The sequence below is a fragment of the Oryza brachyantha genome, chromosome 1 (genome assembly GCF_000231095.2).
Source record: "Oryza brachyantha chromosome 1, ObraRS2, whole genome shotgun sequence".
NCBI classification, from domain to species: Eukaryota; Viridiplantae; Streptophyta; class Magnoliopsida; order Poales; family Poaceae; genus Oryza; species Oryza brachyantha.
In genome coordinates this window covers 25,842,592-25,867,540 of record NC_023163.2, presented here as the reverse complement: position 1 = coordinate 25,867,540, position 24,949 = coordinate 25,842,592, and the positions used below count along the sequence as shown (strand labels likewise).

At 42.7% G+C, this 24,949-nt stretch overlaps 3 protein-coding genes and 1 pseudogene across 3 annotated transcripts; 1 reads left to right on the top strand and 3 right to left on the bottom strand.

Moving 5' to 3' along the window:
- The first annotated feature begins 58 nt into the window (after positions 1–58).
- Positions 59–3,397, top strand: LOC102710070. Its single transcript, XM_040520310.1, has 2 exons — positions 59–1,194; positions 2,822–3,397. Exon 1 carries the CDS (start codon positions 190–192, stop codon positions 1,183–1,185), a length of 996 nt encoding a protein of 331 aa, XP_040376244.1. The 5' UTR covers positions 59–189; the 3' UTR covers positions 1,186–1,194; positions 2,822–3,397.
- Positions 3,398–4,088: 691 nt separating this feature from the next.
- LOC121055671 lies at positions 4,089–5,264 on the bottom strand (annotated as a pseudogene).
- Positions 5,265–13,887: 8,623 nt separating this feature from the next.
- On the bottom strand, positions 13,888–16,742 carry LOC102709787 (metacaspase-4-like). Its single transcript, XM_006644782.3, has 2 exons — positions 16,224–16,742; positions 13,888–15,018 (listed from the first exon to the last, which is right to left on the bottom strand). Exons 1-2 carry the CDS (start codon positions 16,570–16,572, stop codon positions 14,114–14,116), a joined length of 1,254 nt encoding a protein of 417 aa, XP_006644845.2. The 5' UTR covers positions 16,573–16,742; the 3' UTR covers positions 13,888–14,113.
- Positions 16,743–21,761: 5,019 nt separating this feature from the next.
- On the bottom strand, positions 21,762–24,442 carry LOC102709508. Its single transcript, XM_006644781.3, has 5 exons — positions 23,700–24,442; positions 23,536–23,593; positions 23,350–23,433; positions 23,112–23,247; positions 21,762–22,198 (listed from the first exon to the last, which is right to left on the bottom strand). Exons 1-5 carry the CDS (start codon positions 24,325–24,327, stop codon positions 21,941–21,943), a joined length of 1,164 nt encoding a protein of 387 aa, XP_006644844.2. The 5' UTR covers positions 24,328–24,442; the 3' UTR covers positions 21,762–21,940.
- Positions 24,443–24,949: the final 507 nt, after the last annotated feature.

Below are 24,949 nucleotides of genomic sequence, written 5' to 3'. Positions count from 1 at the left end.
CGGAGCGGCACGGGCCATCTCACGGTGGATTCCCCCCCCCCTTCCGCCCACGCGGCCACCTCTCCCCAGTTGCCCACCCACACCGACCGTGCGTGCCTCTGCCTCCCCTCCCCCCACCCAGCCACCGAAGAAAGATCGCGAAATCCGCCGTGGTTCCGCGAAAAAAACCCGAGGAGGGCGAGGGCGTCGATGGAGTTGGCGACGCACGACCTCGCGGCGCTGGGCGCGGCCGAGCTCGCCCGCGTCTCCGCCGCGATCCCGCGCGCGGCGCCGCGGACCTTCGCGCTGCTGACCGCCTGCCTCGTCTTCCCGCTCTCCTTCGCCGTGCTTGCACACTCGCTCTTCACCCACCCGATCCTCCTCCGCCTCCAGGACGGCGACGGCGACTACTCCTCCGACTCCGCCCAGTGGCTCAAGCTCTTCGCCTACCAGTTCCTCTACCTCATCTTCCTCTTCACCTTCTCCCTCCTCTCCACCGCCGCCGCGGTCTTCACCGTCGCGTCGCTCTACGCCGCCAAGCCGGCGTCCATCGCGTCCTCGCTCGCCGCGCTGCCGCCCATCCTCCCGCGCCTCCTCCGCACCTTCCTCTGGGTCTTCCTCCTCATGCTCGCCTACCACCTCGTCTTCGCCCTCACCGTCCTCCTGCTCCTCATAGTCTTCACCCCGTCTTTGTCCCCCTCCTCCCCGCCCTCGCTCCCCTTCGTCCTCATCCTTGTCGTCGTCGTATTCGTCTTCCTGGCGATCCATGTGTACATCTCCGCGCTATGGCACCTCGCCAGCGTCATCTCCGTGCTGGAGCCGCTCTGCGGTCTCGCCGCAATGAAGAAAAGCAAGCAGCTGCTTCAAGGGCGCACCCGCACGGCCGCCGCGCTCGTTGTCTCCTACTTTGCCGCCTGCGGCGTTACCGCCGTGCTGTTCCGCGCGGCCGTAGTCAAGCGGCACGGCGAGGAGGGGAGCCTTGGCCTGAGCTTGCCCGGTCGGGTGCTAATCGGCGCCGTGCTGGTCTCCGTTCTTGTCTGTGTCAATTTGCTGGGGCTACTCGTGCAGAGCGTGTTCTACTATGCTTGCAAGGCCTTCCACAACCAGCAGATTGATAGGAGCGCGTTGTACGAGCATCTCGGAGGGTACCTTGGAGAATATGTGCCTCTCAAGAGCAATATTCAGATGGAGAACCTTGATGCATAAGGGGGGAGGGTAAGAGCTGCTCTCCTGTTTGTTCCATACTAGTTATGGTTAAGATCTTGCTCTAAAAAGAGGGTAGCATTTGCTTCAGGCTCTTGTTTTTAGTTTACTGTGGTGCTTTGTAATATGTAAGTAGTAATAACATGGAATGATCTATGCAATGGAACAGAGATATATTAAGAAAGTTCTCTTTCTTTTGCAAAATTGTGTTCTTGTTTATCTTACTTTCCTGTTATTGATGACTGATTTATGATAGAAGTCTCGAAGAGTGCCAGGGTGGAGATTAACATTCAGCAGTATATCTATTTGTGATTCTTGCCCCATTCCTCTTTACGCCAATGTATAAAGCAGTTCTTGTTTGCCAGTGCAACCATTCTACTGGGTATAATGGCACTTGTAAAGATTCTTGAACTTGTTTAGGGAAATAACCCACAGTTGTTATAAAAAACTGTTTTACAGAGTACACTACTTGGAAGCTGCAGAAGGTTTAAGCAGGGTTGTAGATATCATAATGCTAGTGGGGAGAGATGGAGAGTATATAGCTGTACCTTAAGTTGAACTTGAATAAGATCACTCACTGTTGTGATTGTTAGGACCTCAATACCTCATCCTGATTTTCATCACCTAATTAGGAAGCAGAAATTTGTTGAAATTGACAACCAGTATGTCTAGTCATTGCCATACAAAAATGTACCATGCGGCATCTCTATTGATTACTTTATTGGATTGCAAATAATGACAGGATGCATCAGTTTGTTTTGACTATTAAGTTTGCAAAAATTCAACAGAGGTAATAACTTACTATCATGGCTCTTTTATTCTTCAGACTAGCTGTCATTTTTTAAAATCACTGAATTTATTGGTTATACGGTGGCTTCTATATTTCCTTTCATCAAGTATCTCTGGTTTAAAATCTTGGTTACTATATTTTGATCAAAAGCATGATGGTAATGGGGGAACCTCATGGGTGCTACTATCCTTAATTGTACAAATAAGACAGCAGAACTGCAAAAATTAATAGATAGTGAATCTGTGAGAAAAATCAAGAGCTAAGAGCATTAGCTTTAACAATAACACCTGACTTTCATTGAAAAAAAAAACAATAACACCTGACTTCTGATGAAATGTATATATGGCGTGGTGGGTTTCAGTTGGTCACAACTCACATGCTTGCTGGCTACAACCTACATTACAGATTGTTGATGTCAAGTCAGCTTGCATTATACCTTGCTTTGCCTGCCTTGGCTACTTCCCACAAAAATATTTTGGCTGACTGAAAAGTAGAAGGTTATGACACATCATGCCGTCCCCATGATGTCCATCTATGTTTAATGTTTAATTTATATGTCTAAAGATTCGATGTGATGTTTTTAGGAAAACTTTTTGGAGACTAAACAGGGCCTTAGGCTTTATCTTTTTTCATCAATGTTTAATGCTCAATTTATGTGTCCAAAGATTCGATGTGATGTTTTTGAAAAAACTTTTTGGGGACTACACAGGGCCTTAGGCTTTATCTTTTTTCGTGGATGATTTGTCGATGTCTTGTTGAACTGCTGCTGTTGATTATTCTCATTATTGTTGTCATTCGTTTCTTCAGTGTTGTCAGATCCATCTGTAATGTGTTGTGTGCGGATGACAGGATGTGTGAATGTGGTGACGACCTGAAGAAATATGGTGAGCTGCTCCTGTTCAAGCGGCTGCTCCGGAGTGACAGGCGCAGCTTGGATAACGACAGTTGTTGCTAATTGCCCATCTTCTTGCGGTAGCATCAGATGATTTTAACTTGTCAACTATACCAAACTATCTCCGAGTCAATATAATACCCTGTCTCCCAACACCAGACTGGGTCAATGAATTGCCTCATGAGTTGAGAGTTAAGACCGACAGGAGCTGGAACTGGAGACTGATAAAATGAATTTCGTCGTGAGCTGGACACTCGCGAAGCCGCTGTCATCGTTTGTAGCAGGAACGTGCTTCTAGTCCTTTTCTTAAGGACTGCAGGTCTGCAGCTATAGCAGCTGCCAAAGGCTATGAGATACAGTGATGCATTTAATAGTGTCATACTTACACTTATTGGCACTCTTGGAGTAGCATACGAGCATGTCAAAACCTCAATGGGCAGAAGTTGCAAAGCAAATGCTTAATTTCCTTTGCCAATAACCTATTAATGAAGTTACGTTACCTTGACACACACTGATACACTCCAAACTCTAGAGAAGTGAAACACTGAAACGTGCTTAGTTACACCTACTGGCATTCTTGGAGTTGCATGCGAGCACGTCAAAGCCTTAAAAGGGCAGAGTTTGAATGCGGATGCTTCTTTGGAGTAATTTGGTGCCAGCTTAATCTCCTTCGACAATAACCTATCAACGAATTTGTGTTAGTTTGGCACATGATGCCAAAATTCTTGAGAAGCGAAACTTTGCTTAGTTTCAAATACCAGTATTTTTTTTCTGACGTGGAACAGAAAGGCAGATCCTTGCCCACTCAGAAAAATGAGAAAAACAAGTTGTCATAGCAAGAATGATATGAGTCATTAAACAAAAGTTTTGTTGTCTCCAAATGTTTGTGCCGAGAAAGCCTGAGTATAAATCAAAGTTTTGGCAGATTGTTCCTCAATTTCTAAGCCGTTAAACAAAATGTACAGAAGATGCAAGATGGTTATTGTTCGGCTCTTTCGGAGAAAAAACCAAATAATATATTTACAAACGAAACATAATTTATGAATACAATTTTTATACATATACTTAGCAATATCTAAAAGCAAGACTGAAAACGAAACTATGTTAAAAAATATCCTAAAATTAACTTTAAAAGAAGTTAAGGAGGAATATTCAAATTTTGGCTTATATGAAAAAACAGAAGCAAAAGACTAAGTATTTACTACAGCCTGACAATGGCACGGAGCTACATATGGAGACAGTACAATGAAATTTTGGATAATACTGTATATGGCACCGCAGGCTCTAAGCTTCATCCAATGCTGATACTCCTGGAAGTTCCTTTCCTTCCAATAATTCCAAACTTGCACCACCTCCGGTTGAAATATGGCTCATAACATCGTCAACTCCAACCTTCTCAACAGCTGCAACAGAGTCTCCACCTCCAATTATAGTTGTGACACCCTTGCCACTTAGCTCTGCCAGCTTCTTTGCAATTGCCTGAAGAAGAGAGTTTAAGATCATTTTCCTTATCATGCAACTGCAAAAATGCCTTTAGTGACACATTACCTCAGTTCCCACTGCAAATTTTTCAAATTCCAAAACTCCCATGGGTCCATTCCAAATGACTGTCTAAGTAGTTTCCAAGGCAGAACTGAATGCAGCAACTGAATCTGGGCCAAAATCCAGTCCCATCCATCCATCAGGAATTGCAGAAGCTGCAACAACCTAAAGAACGATCCAATGGCCAAATGAAAGTTTAGATTGTCAACAATCAAAATTGGGTGGAGAGTTTGTTTTTCAAATGAATTTCTGAAAAGCTTCCAGTATATCCTGGTAAGTAGTAATTAAGAGGTCATGAAGTACTAACATTCAAAGGCTAGGATTCATCCTTACCTCTTATCACCTTGGACATCCACAATGTACATCTAAAGTAGGTAGTAAGAAATAAAATACTACTCATATATTGTAAGAGTAGTAAGTAGCTAATACCAAGTAATATGATTACTACCTAGTCATAAGGAATAAACAAATAATTTCTCTCATCTTTCTCTCTCAAGCTAGTGATGGTGGGGTCCAACCATTGTGGCTACAACAACAACTAATATCCACTGACGCAGGATCCACCCTTATTCAGAAAGTAGGTATAGGTAGTAAACATTGGTGATGCCCAGGTAAGAAGGAGCACCAAACTATTCATTTTTGCGATGGTGTCATGACGAGTCTTACCAAGTGACTGCAAAGGATGACCTTGGCCCCGTTGGCAATGAGGTGCTTGATGGTGGGGATGGCGGCTTGGACTCGGGTGTCATCGGTGATGTTCTAGCTGTCGTCGAGGGGCACATTGAGGTCGGCGCGCACGAGCACGCGCTTCTCCTCGAGGTCCGCGGCTGCAAGGGCGCCCATGCTCTTCTTCGCCATTGTCGCCACAGCGCGCGTCCCACGCCGCGACGCGATGTGGGTCACCCGTCGGGGGTCGGTCCCGTGGGCCACGAAGCCAAGCGACCGCACCGGCGGGCACGTAGCGGCCACGCCAGAGCGGGGGAGCGGCACGGTGGCGGCGGCTACGACCCTGCGGGCCGAGGTGAGGGAGGTGGGAGCCGCTGCCGACGGCATTGGCGGGAGTTGGGTGGGAAGCGGGAAGGAGAGTGAAAAATGAATGATACTAGATAGGTAGGTCTCGGAATATAGTTTTTTTGTTTGATTCATGTGTAGGTGACTTGATGCCTCGGGAGAGTATACCGGTGATGGATCAGGAGTTAACTTGAAGATAAGATGACGTCCGGTGGTCAAGATATCATACGAGATACTTAGGCTAGAGTTCAATGCACGTGGTTGATGAAGATTCCATATGGCACACGATAGAGATATTATGTGTGTATGGGATATGGAGTTGAATTCAGATAGAATCCGGATTTGAGAAGATTTGTTGTATTAGAGATAGAGATATGGTTTGTTACGGATAAGGATTGGTTTCTCATGAGATTGGGAGTCCTAATTTGTGCTAGATACGTGGACTTTGCATGGCCACGTCGAGGTTATAAATAGGTACCGAGGGGTATGCCCCCGGTGAGCTTTTTGGTGCCGTTTAAAAGAGAAAATTAGGGTTTCGACTCTATTTCAATATTAGATCGAAAGTTTTTGTTAATAGTGCTTTCTATGCACTTTGTAAACATTGGTTGATCAATAAAAGTCAAGAGATTCAATCTACATCTTGAAGCGTTGTCGACCGGCATTTTTCCAGGGTCCCGACGGTCTAACCGTAGGTAGGCTGGCAGTCTGACCGGCCACATAATGGTGGTCTTATCGAGGTTATGCGAGCGGTCTGACCGGTGGTATAAACGCAATGCGACCGGACGCTTCGGTAAGGCTTTTGTGAAGGTAATCTTTTATTTTCGCGAAAAGATTTGGGTTTTTGATCTAGCTACCATTCACCCCCTCTGGTAGGTGTTTTACTCTGTTGCGATCCTACATAGAATTTAAGCAAGGGTTAGACTGTATGGGTGTATGGGATCGGCCGTATACACCCTAAAATTTGCTATGAATCACCTTAACCATATTTACTGTCTTGTTCATATGGATATGCACGTCTTTAATGTGTTTTGATACGCATGAATATGGACATCATATTGAATTTGTGTTCAGTATGAAACGAATCAACCATTGGTTTAAGAATATGAGCTGGATTATTAATGGTCAGATATGTATAATCATCTATTCTTGGGTTCCAAATGAATCAGTGATGGGTTTAAAAATATGAGCTGGGTTATTAATGGTCAGATTTGGGTAATCATCCCTTCCAAAAACTGCATATGTAAGTACTGATCATGCCATGCATGATCCCTGTTGCATATAAATCAGAAGCAAACATAGCTTTGACAAGAGGAGAGGTACCGGTGGAAGAAATAGTGGCGTTCTTGCTCAGTACTGATCGAGTAAGGCCATGTTGACCGCCAACCTTCGTGTGTTCGTGGTCTTCTTTGTCGTGCAGGTCTTCCTGCTCGGGATGCTGGCGGCGCCATGGGCAGTGGATGCCGGCAGGTCTGCAGCCGCGGTGTACCCGTTTGACTGCTGCCCCTACATCCCCAAGTGTTGTGGTGGCATCGGCGCCACCGCCATGGCCACCAAGCCCAAGCCATGACCAAGTTCATGGTGCATTGATGCTGTCTTGTGGCCTCCGGTAATCTCCTCCGATATCTAGTAGTACCAATGAAATGACGGAGCAAGCAACTGAAGCCTGTGTTGTTTTTTCCGTGTACTTCTACTACTTTTTATATGGTGTAAGTTAAAAAAGTTGATCGTATTGTAGTTGAGTATGATCAAATAAAATGGGAGGAGATCTTTATCAGGATTTCAAGCCATCTGTTCGTACGTATATACTCCGTTTTTATTTGGTGTTATTGACATTTGGATTTAGATTTGACCATTTGTTTTATTTAAAAATTTTATCCAAATATGCAAAACTATAAGTCATGCTTAAAGTTTATATAATAATAAATCAAATCATAACAAAATAATTAAAAATTATATAAATTTTCTGAATAAGACAAATAATGATCAAACGTGGATGTAAAAGTCAACAGAATAAAATAAAAAAAAGACTATGTCATAAGACATAACATACACACAGTCACACGCCACTAAAAGAGACCGATAACAGCAATAAATTCGTGCCCTTACTAAATATACCTATTCAAAATGAAACTACGGCCATGTTCTTCTCCCCCTAAACCAGATTCCCTTGATTTTTGCGTACGCTTTCCAAATTATTAAACGGTGTATTTTTACGAAAATTTTCTATAAAAAGTTGTTTTATAATTATATTAATATATTTTTCAAATCTTTAATAACAATAATTAATTAATCACGTACTTTTTCACGCCGAATATCGAAACTACGAATGAAAGCGGCCTACATGTGTATACTATTTATAGATAACATGATTTAAACTCTTGCGATGTGTACTCTAATTTTGAAGAACTTTTAAGGAATACACACCTGGATATTCCTCATGAAGCTGTGTATGTTACGAATTTCTGGTTAAGAACAAGATTAAAAGTGCCCTTTTAACTATTCACTTCAGTAGTATGTACCATCCAATTTACACTGTTGCTCACTAAGCAATACAATTACACTTTCCAATTTTAATTGTATATTATTTTCTTTTCCTTTTTCTTTGTAGCAAGGAAGAGATAAAGAGTTTTCTTCGTTGAAAATTTTAAAAATTAGGCGATAGTATATGTTAAACAACAAAGACTATTAATGTTTTTCTGCCGTGATTACATTTACACTAATAAGTAGATGCCCAAGCGATCAATGGTGACCAAAGTTGGCAAGAGATAGGTAGCTTAAGTTGCAAGATATAGGTAGATTGTGCAAGATTGCAAGAGATAGAAGTTACGTAGTATGGGGATGACCAGATACCCCTAAAACCTAGCATTAGTCACTATCACACCCTGCCCTAGCACCGTCTGCAATGACACCAGAGAGGGTGCATCTCTAGTTATATGATGGAGTGGCAAATCAATATGTGCACCTTTTGACTTCGGTGGCACGACTAGATGTTTAGTTATTTCTTATGAAGACCGCAAATATAACCAGATGTAGGGTGACGTTGTGCGGCATAGGGATGGTGGAGATGGTGTGGGAGGCAGATCCAATGGCGAGGAGGCTAGCATGGCTATGGCGGTGATGGCTGATGGGACATGATTGTCAGACAAGTGACAATCATTGGATGTGCTCTTTGTGGTCCTTTGAGCGAGAGTAGGACGAACATGAGATAAAGAAAGATAGGAAGGGAAAGACTACACACAAGTTGTCTAATTGGCGTCCATCGTGTAGCTACTAGGTGAGGTCATCTTATTAGTAAGAAAGGGTGAAGCGGTGTGCATGAGAGGGCCACGGGCCGTGCGGCTATGCATGGGTGATGGATGAGCAGGCTGGGCCAGTCTAGCGCGGGAGAGAAGAAAGACAGAAGGCCAAGGTGGTTGGGCTGAGTAGGGAAGGGAAGTCGAGTGGGTCGAGTAGAGAAAAAGAGAAAGGGGTGGCACAATTAAATAGTGGATTTTAGTAATTTTTCAAAGTGGATGGAGGGAAAATGTTAATGGGTTAAACTTTGTTTTTAATTTAAGAAGGGGATTTGGAATCATTGAAAATTAGGGTTTTGTGGCAGGGGGTATTTGTGGTGATTTGAGAGGAACCTCGAGGGTTTGGATTGAATTTGAGGAAAAGGGTAAGATAGCCTTCAAGGGAAAATTGAGTTTTGAATTTTAACCAGGATTTACAAGAGTGTTTTAAAGAAATTTGGATCTCAGGAGGAGAGGATTCGGTACAACAAAAAATTATGAAGGACTTTGGAGGATTTTTTTTAATTATAAAATTTGAATTCTAGAAAATGAATTTTGGTAGGAATTTATGACTGGAGGACTTTTCGAGGAGGGAGATCTTTTGGCACTGGGCCCTTGATTCCACACAAAGAACCAAAATTTGAAAAATATGTTTTTAATTAGAATGGTTTATAATTACCAAAAAAACTGAGGCGTTACAGTCACCCTAGCCAGGTTAACTGGGCAACAAAGCTATCTTGTTCGCATGGATATGCATCGCCTTAAATATGTTTTAATACGGATGGATACGGACATATTTTTACATACAGATGAATGTGGACATCATAATGAATTAATCGTTGATTAAAAAATATGAGCTGGATTATAATGGTCAGATTTGGATGATAATAAATTATTTGGTTTGATATGGAATCAATCAATCATGGGTTTAAAAATATGAGCTGGATAGGATTGTTAATGGTCGTATTTGGATAATCATCCTCTACCCCAAAAAAAACCGCCCATGTTGATCCGGTTGCCATGATCTCTGCTGCATATAAATCAGAAACAAGCTTTGCTTTAACAAGACGGGAGGTACGTACCTGCGGAAGAATTAGTGGTGTGTTCTTGCTCATTGCCGATCGAGGATTCGAGGCCCATGTGGACCGGCAACCTTCGCGTCTCCGTGGCCCTCCTCGTCGCGCAGGTCTGCCTGCTTGCGATGCTGCAGGCGGCGCCATGGACAGTGCATGGTGGTAGGTCTGTGACCCTGTTGCACCCGGCTGCCACCTGCTGCCCCCGGTTCCCCGAGTGTTGCGCTGCCGCAAGCGCCGCCATGGCCACCCAGCCCGATCCATGACACATTCATGGAGCATTGCTCGATCTCTTTGGGGCCTTCGACTACAATCTCATCCAATGATCTAGTACAAATGCCTATGATAGAGCATGCAAGTATGCAACTAATTAAAGCCAGTGTTGTTCCTCCGATCTGCTTCTGCTATGTTTTATGGATGTGTATATAGTATTACAATTGCAATGTTCATCGTGTTGTAGTTCAGTAGTTATAAAATAAAGAGAAATTTTACCGTTCTTAAGTAGGTACTGTGAGGTACTATAAAATTTTGATACTTGTTGATACCTTCTTAAGAACTATAAAATTGCTCTAAAATAAAACGGGAGGAGACTCTTGTTTGATATTGTATTCGTACTTATCTTGTTTTCACTTTGTTGTTTGTTTCTTACTTTAACTTTATGGAAGACATGAGTACAAATCGCTTAAAGAGATGACAGTGCTCATCTTTTGTCTTATTTAATAAATAAGCGAAACAACATATTTTAAATGAAAAAATTATGAATAAAACATTTATATATGTGTTCTTAGCTATCTGAAACAAAACACTGAAATTACAGTCCTTATTATGTTCCATATGGACTCTTTTATAACTTTACCAGTTTGTATAATCCATATTTTGAATATTTTAATCTGTGATTTTACTTGAACACTCTTCTTTTCTTTTTTTTTTTCCGATTAATATAGAAGTTTGTAGTCTCAAAGTGAATATAGTGCATACTTTCAAAGTTGTATAGATAGATAGATAGATAGATAGGCCGCGTTCGTTGGTGCGTGGGTAAGTTAACTTTACCCCGGCACGGAAAACGTAGTAATAGATTAGTATATAAAAAAATATAAAATAGATTAATATGATTTTTTAAAATAACTTTTCTATAGAAAATTTTTGCAAAAAATACAGTACCATTTAGCAGTTTGGAAAGCGTGCGCGCGGAAAACGAGGGGTATAAGTTAACTAAGGGAGAGAGACGAACGCGGCCATAGATAGATAGATAGATATGAGAAAATTGCAAAAAGCACCCCAAATAGATAGATGAGAAAATTGCAAAAATCACCCCAAATAATACTCTAAGTTTGAGATTCCCTACAAACGATGTGTTATAAACTCCCCTCTTAATTCACATTGTTTTTATTTATTACCCTTTCCATACATGCTATATGATCTGGCGTATTTATTGGTCGAAATGTTCTTGGAGCTCACACAACCCAAAGCTCAATAACATGCTCTTGACATATCTTCGTATTGTTATCACAAGTTTTCACATTATAGTCATTAGAAGATGAGTAGTCTTGCACATGTCTCATGGGCCTAATGAAGGTTTGTTCTTTCGGTAGATTCAAGGTTAGAAAGATAGCCTTAGACCACATTCGGCACGAAAAAAGTAGTAATAGATTAGTACATGATTAGTTAATTATTAATTATTAAAAAATATGAAATAGATTAATATGATTTTTAAAGCAACTTTCTTATAGAAAATTCTTGAAAAAATACATTGTTTAGCAGTTCGGAAAAAGCACGCGCGAAAAACGAGGGAATATGGGATTAGGAGATGAAGTGCCAAATGCAGCCTTAGTGTGATATTGTGTCGCCGAGAAAAAGATGGGCTTGGGGCGACATGTGCAATGAGGCAGCCACAACTTAACTCTCATACTTACACGGAGGCTTACGAAGAAAGTATCAATACCAGTCAACTAAGAGATATATCATGTGTCGAAAAGGAGCCAATTTAAAACCAAATTAAAATGGGGGGATTTGTAACGATTGTTTTATATGGGGAATCTTAAATTCAGAATGTCATTTAGGTTGATTTTTATAGATAAATAGATTGGTCATTGATTTTGGTAGGACATATTTTTGGTAAGATAGCAAACCAACCTGGCCCATATAAAACCACTGCCATAGAAGAATGATATAGGAACACCTTACACACACCAGGGATTCCGTGGAAGAATCAGATCACACCTAGGTCCGGGGCGGTAGAGGCCATGTCGACCGGTAACCTCCGCGCGGTGGTGGTTTTCTTCGTCGTGCAGGTCTGCCTGCTCGTGGTGATGGCGGCGTCGTCGACGGCGCAGGGACGGCCTGTGGCGGTGGAGTCGGTGCCGTCGTGCTGCCTCTACCACCCGGACTGCTGCCAGGCCGCCGCCGGCGAGCCCTGATCCCTGATCTCTCCGTCTCCCCAAGGCCCCCAAGGCGTACGTACGTTCGTTCTGCTTGCACATGGTCACGTAGACATGCTTGTGTTCGATGTGGCTGTGTGGTGAACTGGTGGTGTCCTGCTTGATCTGCTTCCTTTATGTTTCACAGAATTTGTTCTCTTATGCTTCCTAGCAATGATATATCCGGCTACTTCAGAAATAAAGTGGGGGAGGATGATTTGTGTCGCACCTATATGTTCTTTTATGTAAAAGAGGATAAAAATGCGGGCATGAAGTGGAGAAAGTTCCAGCACGTCCTCCGTATGACCACGCCAAAGTATGTTTACGCAAAGAGCAATTTTACAATTTTTGAGTAGGTACCGAAATTTTAGTGTAAAGTTTAGTACCTTCTAGTACCTACAATTTTGGTACATGTCGATACCTTCTAGTACCTGCTAATATTTGTAGGCCGTGTCCATTAGTTGGGGTGGGAACTTACGCGAAAACACAACAGCGGAATAACACATGATTAATTAATTATTAGCTGAAAACTTGAAACATAATTTGGTATAATTTTTAAAGCAATTTTTTGTATATATTTTTTAAAAATCACCATTTAGCAGTTAAAAACGTGGGTATGAAAAATGAGGTAATATAGTATGAGAAGAACGGTTAAACAACTTGGTCGTAGTGTATTGTATATGGTTAAAAACGGTTTTCCCAAATAATATGAAATTTTTAACTGTTTTCCCAACAGTTTTAGCCGGTAACGGAAATTCTTGGAAAAGGGTAATGGAAACGATAACGTATTTTTTTCTGACCGTTTTGTCGGAATTCTGTATTCGATCAGAAATTTTCGAAAATTATCAAAAAAAAATTCGGAAGCCCAAAAAACCCCTAGCGGCAAGCCTCATAGTCACAGTCACACAACCCATCTAACTCACCAATCCTAAACAACAATTACTTTCTCGTTATATATACTTAATATGTTATTATTAATATGATGTGAGTATGAAGTGGTACTGTTATGTATCTATTTTTATACTGATTATGCTATATATATATCGTTATTTTCGACATGTATTTTCGTCTACCGACTGATATTGATATATTTTCGTACCGGTGGTTTAATTTTGGAATTCCGACAATACTGATATCGTTTTCGTTTCCATCTCTACTGTTCCGTTTTTGTTTCCGAACAAAAAAAAATGGAAATGTGAGAAATAGTTTTCTGACCATTTCTGACTGTTTTTCATACCTAATACTATATGATCACATTTCTCCATAAATTCTCATTTATATACATATTTTATCACATTTCTCCACAAAATCTCGTATGTACAAAAAAAATAATTCTTTTTGTGCGACATGAGGCATCAGAGAGTTTTTTTTTACGTCTCACCAGTTAAGGATTTACCGATGGGTGCAACCGTGCAAGGACGGTTTTGAACCGGAAGAGTTCAGCAGATTTGGATGAACAGATGAAATATTAGGAACCTAAGCATTGAGAGAAACTTAAAATACAAGATTGATTATTCTACCTTAGATTCTCATACAATACAACGAAGACCAAAAGAAAACAATATGTCAAAAGCAGGAACAGAGCTCAAAGTAGACAAGCAAACTATAGGTCTATTAGTCTATAGGTATCACCAGAGAACCGTCAAACCAACTCAATGAGATATGAGTACCAAGTATCTGTAACAAGAATAATAGGAAATACTATAGATTGGACAAATCTCAAGGACAAAACGTGTATATATAGATACGATATTATGTATAAATGTTTCCTCACAAGCTTATTTCCGTATTCAGATGGCCCACACCAAAACATAGCGTTTAAACAATACAGTCATAGACACGTAGCATCATCATCCCAGGGGAAGCTTCAATCTCTCATGAACAGCTCAACACCAAAGGAAATAAGAAAACAATCAAGTATAATAATACATGTTTCAGCATATAAAAGACACATGAACATGCTCATCGCTGCAGTAAAGCCCAGGCTGCTGAGTGTATCCTTGCTTAGCCAGCAACTCCCGTGCTTTTATCACAAGGTCCTTGTTTGACACATCTCCGCGCTTTTCTGCAAGAATGGTCTGGATAGCATTGCTGAGGGCACCATATGAAGAACCCTGCGGTGTGGTTGCATCAGCTGATGTTTGATTACTTTGGCACCCACTAATCAGAATGCCATTGTTAGGTGCCCATGTCTTAGTCCCAGCATACACCTCGTCAACACTGTTAACCTCTTGTTCTATCGCTGGCTTGAAAGTTTCTTCCTCATTGCCTTCAAGCTTAACCTTCAGAAACTCTTGAGCCAGGGAACCAACCATTCCCATGAGACCGCCCTGCTCGCCTGACTGACCTTCCTGGAATTTCCCAAGCATGACTTTCATGAATTTTTTCACCTTTGGGCTAGCATCATCTCCAAAGATGTTGAACAATGTCATACGAATTGAGCCCACATCAATGTCATCCTTCCCAGTTTTCTCCTTAAGCATCTCAATAAGAGTTGAAAGTGGCAGCGACCTGTTTTTAGTGTGGCCATCAGTTGGTTGAGCATATGTCTCATCCTGGCCATCACCTCCATAGTGGCTCTGGCTATGGCGACTAGGAGGGAGGTGTACTCCCTTAGACTCAAACACATCCCTAACAGTCCCTTTGAGAAATGACCTGAAACCACTGCCAGAATCAGATTGTTCTTCACGTTCACGCGACTGGGTTTGATTCTGCTTGGTACTATTACCTATCTGCTCCTTGGCTTTGTCCAATAGGCCACCACTGTGGCATGAATCAGAGACGATGGTAAATAAGCAACCATTGGGAACCTTTTGCACAAGTTCTCTGAAATCTTGATCTGCAGGTGACAGGTAGCAACAACCAAGGAATAAGTTAAACTTTGTTTGTATTTGACTTGATATGTGAGTTTTTGTTTTGATCATAAGCAGGACTATGGATGGAAAAGGCTAAGTTTGCAGAAGGAAATCATCATCCAAACAGAGAGCAACAGGCTATTTACTAGAAAATAGAATAAATCTGAAATAAACTAGAATCTGGTCAAAACATTTCTTCATGAATGGATAACAAATCTGGTATATGTGATAACAACGTTTACTTAAACATGAATGGAATTGCCTCATACTGATAGGGAAAACTACCATTTATACGAAGAAGGAAATTTCAGACAACAACATCCCCTAAGTTGCAAGATGTATTAGGTTATTTTTGTTTCATATTCCAAAGTACAATTTTTCATTTTAGGTAAAAACATTCTTTGCTTCACCTTAAAAATGTACCTCGGAGGTACTCTCTCCCAGTCCCAAAATGTAAGATTGGACACGCTGTAGTTCAATGATCCAGATTTACTGAACTAGCAAGAGTTTAATCCTGTACTAGGTACCTATATCTTCGAACAGGGAGGGAGTATCCAGATGTGTTGAACTAGGTACTGTCCAATTCTTTACTAGGTAGCTATGCTTTGTTATGGAGAGAGTATTAGATGTTGATAATCAAATGGTCCCAAAATTATGAAGAAAAAACCAGATGCTTGAAAAATAAATGGTCTGTATTTATTTTAAAAAGTTTCTGCCCCTCTTGTCCCAAAAGTATTAGCAGTTAAGCTGCATGTTGAAATCATCTCAGTCCAGACAACAGGGTATAAAAGATATCCAAACTTTTTCTGGGTCATATCCACATAATCGGACTCTTAAGGATAGGCACATCATCTTAGTCGACCAGTCAATAGGGAAGAACCGAAAGAAGACTAATCAGTCTTAAGCATAAGCTATAAATCAACACTACCTGAGTAATGAACTCTCTGTACCCCCAACAAAGCTGATCGAATTATCTAGTCAATCTAAAGCATAGGCTCTAAAATCATAAATTGTTAAGACAATCTAATGGAATCATCGATTATTTAGACTGCACGTAACCAATCCTGAATTAGATCGGCGTTGACCTGCCTCTTCCCCGCTTGTTGTTCACATCTGAAGGCAGGTGTTAATCGGTTGTATCGGTAGTATGAAGGATGAAAAAGAACAGCAGGTGAATCCCCGATCGCACCTGTGATAAGATTCATGTCGCTGGGAACGATGCACTCGTCATAGCCGGTGTCGTCGTCCTGCCCTGTCTCGGCCGGCAGCCTGGTGCCGTGGCCGCTGTAGTGGAAGAAGAGGAAGTCCCCGGGGCGCGCGTCCCCGACGAGCCGTGCCATCGCGCGGCGGATGTTGGCGCCTGTGGGCTGCGTCCCGGAGGAATCGCGGTCGACGAGGACGCGGATGTCGTCCTCGTCGAAGTCGAAGCGGTCGACGAGGCAGCGGTGCATGCGGTCCACATCGTTGTGGCAGCCCCTGAGCTCCGCCTTGGTGCCGGGGTAGTTGATGCCCACCAGGAGCGCGCGCTTGCGGCCCATCGCGGCGGCGCGGATCCTTCTCTCTCCTCTGCGTCGCCGGCTGAGGCGTCGGCGGCCGGAGTTAGCGAGTGCGGGTTCCCGTCGGTTGGTGATCGGGGGAATGATCTTGCGTTTTCCTTTTCCTTTTCCTTTCTTTTTTTTTTTTCCTTTTGCCCGATGGTGCGGTGCGTTGATTGGCGTTTCCGATCTGGCAGGTGGGGACTTGCTGGAAGCGGATTGGTGCAAGCGTGCCGCGTGCAATGCGACTATGCGAGGTGGGTACTCGGACGCATTTACAGCCGACGTCACCTAGTTCGAGTGCTCCCTCCTTTTCTTCTATTTAACATAGATGACTTTAATCTACTGTCATCCATCTTACTTAAAGTTTTTAAATATGTAAAATTATAGTTTATGCTTAAAATATCTTTAGTGATAATAAAATAAACAATAATTATATATATATATATATTGAATAAGACATAAATAGAACCAAAAGTCAAGAGGAAATAGCTTCACAAAACTATACATGATTAAACCATAACAAAACTACAAATTTAAATGTGTTTATCCTGAGACTATAAATTTACGGCATTGTATAGCAAAAGTATATAGTTAATATTATTTTTATCTCAAAATTATAACTTGTATAAAAGACAATAGTTGAGCTGTAAACTTGTACTCCATCTGTATCATAATGTAAGACGTTTTAGCTATAACTATATTTTAATCTGTATATATTGTATACATATATGTCTAGATTTATTAGTATTCATACAAATATATGTAACGGTAGAAAATCTTATATCGTAAAATTTATTATACAAGATTTTTATTCTGTAGTTTTATAATGTGTAAATTGCGCTTTGCACATGGTACATTGTATCGAGTTTCACTTTGCCCTAGCAATATTGAGTAGTCTCACTTTGCACTTGGACCGTACAAGTAAGTTTTCACTTATCACCTGGCTCGTCTAATTAAATTCAATCCAGTACAGCTCACGCCCACTCGTCACGTACTCGAAGGTCCATGATGGCAGGCCCTCCCAAGTTGGCCAGGTGGCTATTTAATTTGCCGACCTCTTATCTGAAACGAGGTATTTGCCATACATATTTGCTCCTGTTGGGGTGTGCCTTGTACGGGTCAGGCTGCGAGCGGCGCCCTTTGCACGGCAAAACGTCTTAATGCGTGTGGTGTGATCAACATGAGAGAGGGACAGTGTCAATGGTGAGCGGGCTACAAGGTCAAGTGACGCGCATAGAAGCCGATTGATGCGAGCTTGCACAGGAGCCGATCTGAAACAGGTGCGGCTAGTGCAGCAAAATCTGCAGTTTGCTAAAACAATAGTAGGTGTTTGCTGACCATCAGTGTAAAAGATCGGTAATTTTTATCTCAGTTTTGGAATTATTTGGACACATTATTGTGTTGTTTTGGTGGGATCAAGTACTTCGAATAGACGCATGGAGATAGTGCAATATCAAAATATTAGGGCTGCGTTTGTGATTTTTACGTTGACATTGTGTGTTTTGCAAAATGGTTGTATATAAGAGTTCATTACATCACATTTTAAAAGTATATAACTTTTTAGTAGTTTATTTTATCGTTTATATCAATACATAGTTATTAAATAATCAAATAATCTTTTATACACCCCCCACGGGGCTTAAAAAAATAATCTTTTATCTAAAGGATACGGCCTATTTGGCTACTTATTAACTTCACTGTTGTACATTGCAATTTTTTTGTGCATGGCATCTCCGTGATTAACAAGTTTTAATAGACATATTTATGCTACGCAAACCTATTAGCAGGTCCAGATTAACATTGTACGTGACAATGTGAAATAGTTGCATATACAGTATTGCTTCTCTTTGAAATATATCTGCAATTGTCTGTTATTATTGATTGTTCACAACTATAGTTAGTTTTGCTGATGATTAATCAGTTGGTGCCTTTTTAGGATGGCAGTGGAGATTAATTTGCACGTTAAGGACATTCAAGCATGATAGAGGGCCTGAAGCAAATGTTGTTGCCCCCAAAAGGTTGCATAAACAGAGTATTAGCTGCATTACTTTGATTCAAATCACGAGAGAAGAAGGATACTATTCATGGGATGGCATGTTCTACTACAGTAGTTCTTCATAATTCCCATCATTTCGCAGTTATAATTGCTTATAAGTCAAAATTTAAATTTTTAAACTTAACTTTGAACTTGCTTTTGTGATTTTTTTCACCATGGTTTATTTTATAACTTTTGTTTTTGAATCGCTATGGACACTTTTACCCGTAAATTATTTTTGTTTGTAAAAACATGTTTTCTCTTTTTAGAAGAAAAGGCAAAAGATGAGAGCCATATACTCTTGGGACTGTTGAAGAAGATTGACGGGGAGGTGCATGTATCAGCCGCTGCCCGCGTGCCCTCGTATCAGCCGCTGAACTGACTTGCTAATCTGTGTTGTACCCGTAAACAGATGAATGCAAAAGGCAAACACCTAGTTAGCGTAGGAGGAGCTTGACATCGTGGCGGGAAGTCACCGTGGGCCTGAGCTGCACCGGATCGGATCAAACTCGATGGGCCTAGTGATAAGTGAAAACTTATTTGTATGGTCTTGGTGCCAAGTCATATTGAGTGAGAGGAGAAACACCAGACACGATCGGTCTCATCTTTTTAGCTTTTTAATTGAAAAAGTCTAACAACATATTTATAAATAGAAAATAATTTATGAATCTTTTATGTACGTATTCTTATCGATCTATAAGCAAAGTCTGAAAAATAAAATAGGATAAAAACATCATAATTAACTTCAAATTTAAAGTTAAATATTTAAATTTTAGCTTATGCTCAGAAAAAAAAGATAGGCTGCAAGGCTGAAGCAGCAGCATCACCATGCATGCCAATGTGTGAGAAAGCATGACAACTTGACAAGCAATAACCGCCGAGCACAATCATGGCAAGGCTAGTCAGTTGCAAGGTAATGGGCCGGCTTAACTACCAATAAACCACATACAGGCTGTTCCCATCATGATAAAAACCATCGAGTGAAGAGAACCGCGGAACCACCGCCAACGGCAACGCTAGCTCATGCAGCATGACAAACAATACAAGGTTGTAACTGCAAGGCCAGGGAGAGCGAAGAAGCAGCAACAGTACAATACCAAGGAGAAAAAGGCCCAGCACATGCCAAGATTCTCGCGGAGATGTGCACACCAAACAGCTAGCGCAAGCGTGCATGCGACCTACATCAGTCCAAAGCTAAGGCTGTGTTCTTTTGAGCATATAAAGATGATAGGGATATTTTTATGATGTTTATAATAAATATTTAATGGTATAAATGATATAATTATCTATTATAACGTTAAAAATCTATTTTAAAAAATGTGAGATGAACTTTAATAGAAAGACTTAAAATAAACATATTGTTGCTAAGTAGTTCAATAAGCGTGCGCGTAAAAATGAGGAAAATATTAAGAAAACTCTTAGCCGATGAACGCAGATAGAGGGAAAATGACATCACTCGCACAACAACCACACACGGAATTTTTTTTATTCCGTTTACTTTTATACCTACATTTGATCACTCGTTTCCTTAAAAAAACATTACACGGTTATAATTTATTTTGTTCCGAGTTATTTTTTCATTAAGTAAACTAGAAGATTGCCCCTTGCAGTTTTACATAGAGTTAGATTTAATATATAATTCTCAAGTGTTGTTTTTTATATCAAAAATATAATTGGTTTCATATACAACTCTTAACTTATATGTCTATAAGATTCGGATTTCATATATAGTTCTTATGTTCTATTCTACAATTTTGGATTTCATATATAAATATAAGTCTTATCTTCTATTTTTATAGATGTAATTGTATCTTATATACAAATTTATTAATATAATCTGAAGTTCTGAACACACCACGACCTAAATGACCTAGATCTTTCTCTTTTTTATTAACATGGTAATTTCTAGTCTCTAGAGTAAACTTGATGCCTCATTTTCGAGTTGACTTTATAATAACTTATATTTTTCACAAATTTATATAGAAAACTTAAATAAGATGAATGATTTGATGTATGACAGTCAATGACATTAAATATAAAATATTGGAGTGGATACAACTACACACTTGTTCCTCTCTCCATTTAGCCCTTGTTCAGTTTGCAAAAAAAATTTTGTCAAAATATCACATCGGATATACGGACACACATTTGAAGTATTAAACGTAGTCTAATTATAAAATAAATTATTCTGCCAAGAAACTGTGAGACGAAACTTTTGAGCCTAATTAATCAATCATTAGCATATGTAGGTATTGTAGCACTTATGGCTAATCACGTACTAGTTATGCTCAAAAGATTCATCTCACGATTTCTCCCATAAATATGTAATTAGTTTTAATGTTTATATATATTTAATGCTCTATTTAGCTGTCCGAAAATTCGATATGATGTTTTTGGAAAAAAAATTTAGGAAGTAGCCTTAACATAGTCGTCGAATGATCGATCACCAGAGCATAATTATTAAAAGACGTTCGTGAGGAACACAACGTTGGTTACATCTTCTTGTTGAAGAGATAATTCAATAGAAGACCTGCTACTAGTTCGTGAGACAATCACCAACGGATTCACGGGCTATTGGACGGCCGATACATTGGTTACGCTTATATATTCCGTATTCTCATTTTCCAGCTCGGTCGTCGCGAGCTCGTGAGGGAACGGAGGAAACCATTATGATACAGCGCATGCGGAGTAATGGCCGAAATGGGTAACCGAGTGGACGTGGCTGCCCGGACCGGGGAGCGGAGAAGGGAGGTGTTGTGTTGGCGTGTAAATGTGTGGTGCGTGCACTGGCTGGGTCCGTCGCTGCGACGCCCGCGTCCTGCCATCTGCGCGCACAGCGGGGACGGGTGAACGGACGAGCAAGCAAGCGAGTGCAAGAGGTGCAGCTAGCGTCACAACTCACATGCGCAGGCTTTTTCTCCCCCTCTCTCTCTCTCTCTCTCTCCTACACATGCGCTTGCCTGGGACGGCACATGGTCTGCCCCTGCTTGCTTCCCTGTGCGAGCCTCTCTCTTCTCGCTTTAATCAAGCCACATGCTCTGGGGATTTGGGTGTGTAGCCCACATCGCTAATGATCGATCGTCACCCCGTCTCTATCTCGATCGAGACATGAGAGAAAAAAAAAGGGACACAGGCACCAAGTGATACGTACGTATTTGACAATCAAGCTTCTTGCCTAATTAGGGACAATAATCTACACCAAGCACACGCATACACACTCGCAAATCAATACCCGTTCTGTATACTACTACTTTCTCTTTCCTTGCTTTCTTTTCCTTCTGCTTCTTTCGGGGAGCTGGCCGGTAACTGTTTGGCCGGCGATGGTCAGATCGGTCAAGCGGAGGAGGAGCAGACGCGGTGGCGCGGGCACGAGACGAGGTGGTCGTTGGTGAGCCCGACCGCCTGCATGAACGAGTGGATGACGGTGGGGCCGACGAACCGGAAGCCGCGCCGCACCATGTCCTTGCTGATCGACTCCGACTTGGACGTCTTCACCGGTATCTTCCGGCTGTATTTGTAGCTCGGCGACAGCGGCTTGTTGTTTACGAACGCCCACACGTATTTGCCGAACGTCCCGAAGTCCTTCCTCACCTGTTTCATCGAATCGCCAGGCACAAGTACACCATTAGATTCTCCCCCATTCTCCCGCTCCATATACTACTAGTAGTATATAACAACTACTTGTACGTAGAATACAAGAATGTGAGTTGGTACTAGGTACATATACATACCAAAACGCAGCAAATATTTAATACTCACTGGTCAGTGTACTTGCTGATAGTATATACGGAACGAACTTAAGCTAGGTGTTAGTTGATTGGCAGTCTAACAGTCCCGTTTAGGAATATGGAATCGCTGTGCAGGAGCGACGCGTCGTGTGCAGCACCCTTTGCCAACCAAAGACGAAATGGAACATTTGCGGACAGCTAATTAGCCGTGTCCCCTTGTAAGGGCGTGAAGCTAGGCTTTAGCCAAAAGGTTAACAGCAAGTACTAGTAGCTTCTTTCTGTCTTTCAGGCTAAAGGAAGTGTCAATTAGCTAAAGGAAGTGTTCGCTCTTTTTGGTTGTATCGTACTTCACCACGCACTTTGCTTTGATTCTTCAAATTACTAGTGGCATTTAAAGGGCCACTGCAGCTGTTGATTGAGCTGTCTACCATGAGGGGGCGTAAGCTGTCAGGGATTCTGTTAGGCTTCGCTTCCACTTAACTGACCTTTCTTTCGCAAGCATTCATTCATTGACCTTGCTTTATCTTTTTGGTAAAGTTTCGGTTGTCAAGTTCTGGTACTGTCCTATCCGGTCTATTCATCAACCGGAAATTAAACACTAGAAAGGAAATGCAAAATATAAGCTGAGGGGAATGGGCTCTATCTGAACTATCTATAGAAAAATTCAGATTTGAGCACATGACACGTCGGTGGAAATAGGACGAAATGTGTTCTTGTTTAAGATGAGAAGTTTCAGAAAGATCATGGTTGATTTGATCGCATGAAGGTGACAGTACCTCGGTAATCCGGCAGGCGTTGTTGACGGCGCCTCTGATGGTGCCCAAATCCAGCCCGAACTCCGCGCTTAGCGACGCCATCTGCTTCTCCGTGTACTTGGCGACCGCATCCACGTCGAAACCGGAGAATGCCTCCCTGTTTGTGATCACGCGCAGCAGCAACGCAAAATCAGCACGAATGCCACGATCAATGGATTCGCCATTTTTAGCAGATTGGGTTGCTCTGTTCGATCCGAACCTGTAGACGTGTCTCCTCTTCAGGATGGAGGTCCAGTCCGCCCCGACTTGCACGCCGGACAACGTGAGCATCTCGAACAGCAACCTGCAGTCGTTTCAGTTGGCACGAAATGTGAGGAGAGCTGTTGCTAAGCAAATCGGATATGATGCTTGTATTGTTCGCAAAGAAGAAGAAATGGCGACTCACCCGTCGTCGTGCACGGGCACACCCCACTCCTCGTCATGGTAAGCGACGTACAGGGGGTCTGCACATGACAAGAGAGAACAAAAACGAACACGTTAGCGGCGGCAGCAGTGGATTAGTTGGAGTTAATTTCGCAGTAACTAATGTTCTGTCGTGTGCGCGCGCACCTGAGTAGGGAGTGATGAAGCTGCAGCGCTTCTCGTCGTGCCCGGTGACGAGCTCGGCGGTACCCGTTGCGGTGGCGCTGACTTTCCCCTCCACCCGGGAGAAGGACGCGGTGCGGCCGTAGTGCGCGATCCGCATCTTGCGCTGCGCCTGCGCCAGCGCGGCGTGCTCACGCTGCGCCGCCGCGATGCTGCCGGCGGGCTCGTACGCCTCCAGCCCCGCGAACGCCACCACCGGCAGCACGGCGCCGCCGGCCTTCTTGGCGGGCTTCCTGCTCCTGTCCAAGCTCCCCATGGCAGCAGCAGTCGCCGCCGCCCTGGCGCTGGCCACCTTGGCTCCAGCCACCCTCGTCGCCTTAGCATTGACCGAAGCTGGAGTAGGTGGTGGTAGAAGTGCCGCCGCCGCAGCGCGGGCGAAGTCGCTTGCGCGGGTGTTCTCCGGCGTGGCCGTGCAGGTGGTTGTAGCCGCAGCATTGTCGAGCGAAGCCGGCATGGAGAGCGACTTCTGCAGGGACTTCTTGAGCGGCCGGGCACCTTCAGGCGCCGCCACGCGGTTACCCGCCGGCTGCAGGACCGGGCGGCCGTCGATCTGAGCGACGCCGCCGGCGGACTTCACGTTGGAGTTGCACATCCTGTCTGGTTACAAAATTGCTCTGAGATGGAGTACCTTAGCAGTTCGACGCAGCTCGTGATTTACTCCGGGAATATATGCGCTTTGAGCAGCAGCAGCAAGGGACGGTGAGTTGCGTTGTGGTGCGGGGCGGGAGGCGGTATATATAAGCCGGGAAGAGAGGCGGAGCTAGCCGGGAAAGGGCCGGGCGCTGAGGAAGGTGGTAGGGACGGAGGCGGAGAGAGGTGAGGAGGAAGGTGGTGGGGAAGGTAGGGACAGGTCACAGGCGAGGAGGAGGCTGTGCTGTCTGCTGTGCGTGCATGCATGCATGCATTGAGTTTTGGAATTATGGAGCCAAGCTCTTGCAGAGTGAAGAAGACTATACTGTATTAGGTGGTTCTTTCCTTTTGTCTTTGCTGTTAGATGGAACGACAACGGGTGGTGATAAGAGGAACGGGCAAGGATCGGTTGGTATTGGTCAACTGGGCTGGTAAACCTCTTCAATTGGCTCTGTATATACGAGCTGCAGGTTGATGATTCGTAGCTGCAGGTAGGCACAGGGCTGCAGTAATGCAATGGCAAATGCAGCAAAAACTAACCGATGTGAAGCAAGAGAGGCGCTGGGCCCTCGAAAGTGCATACT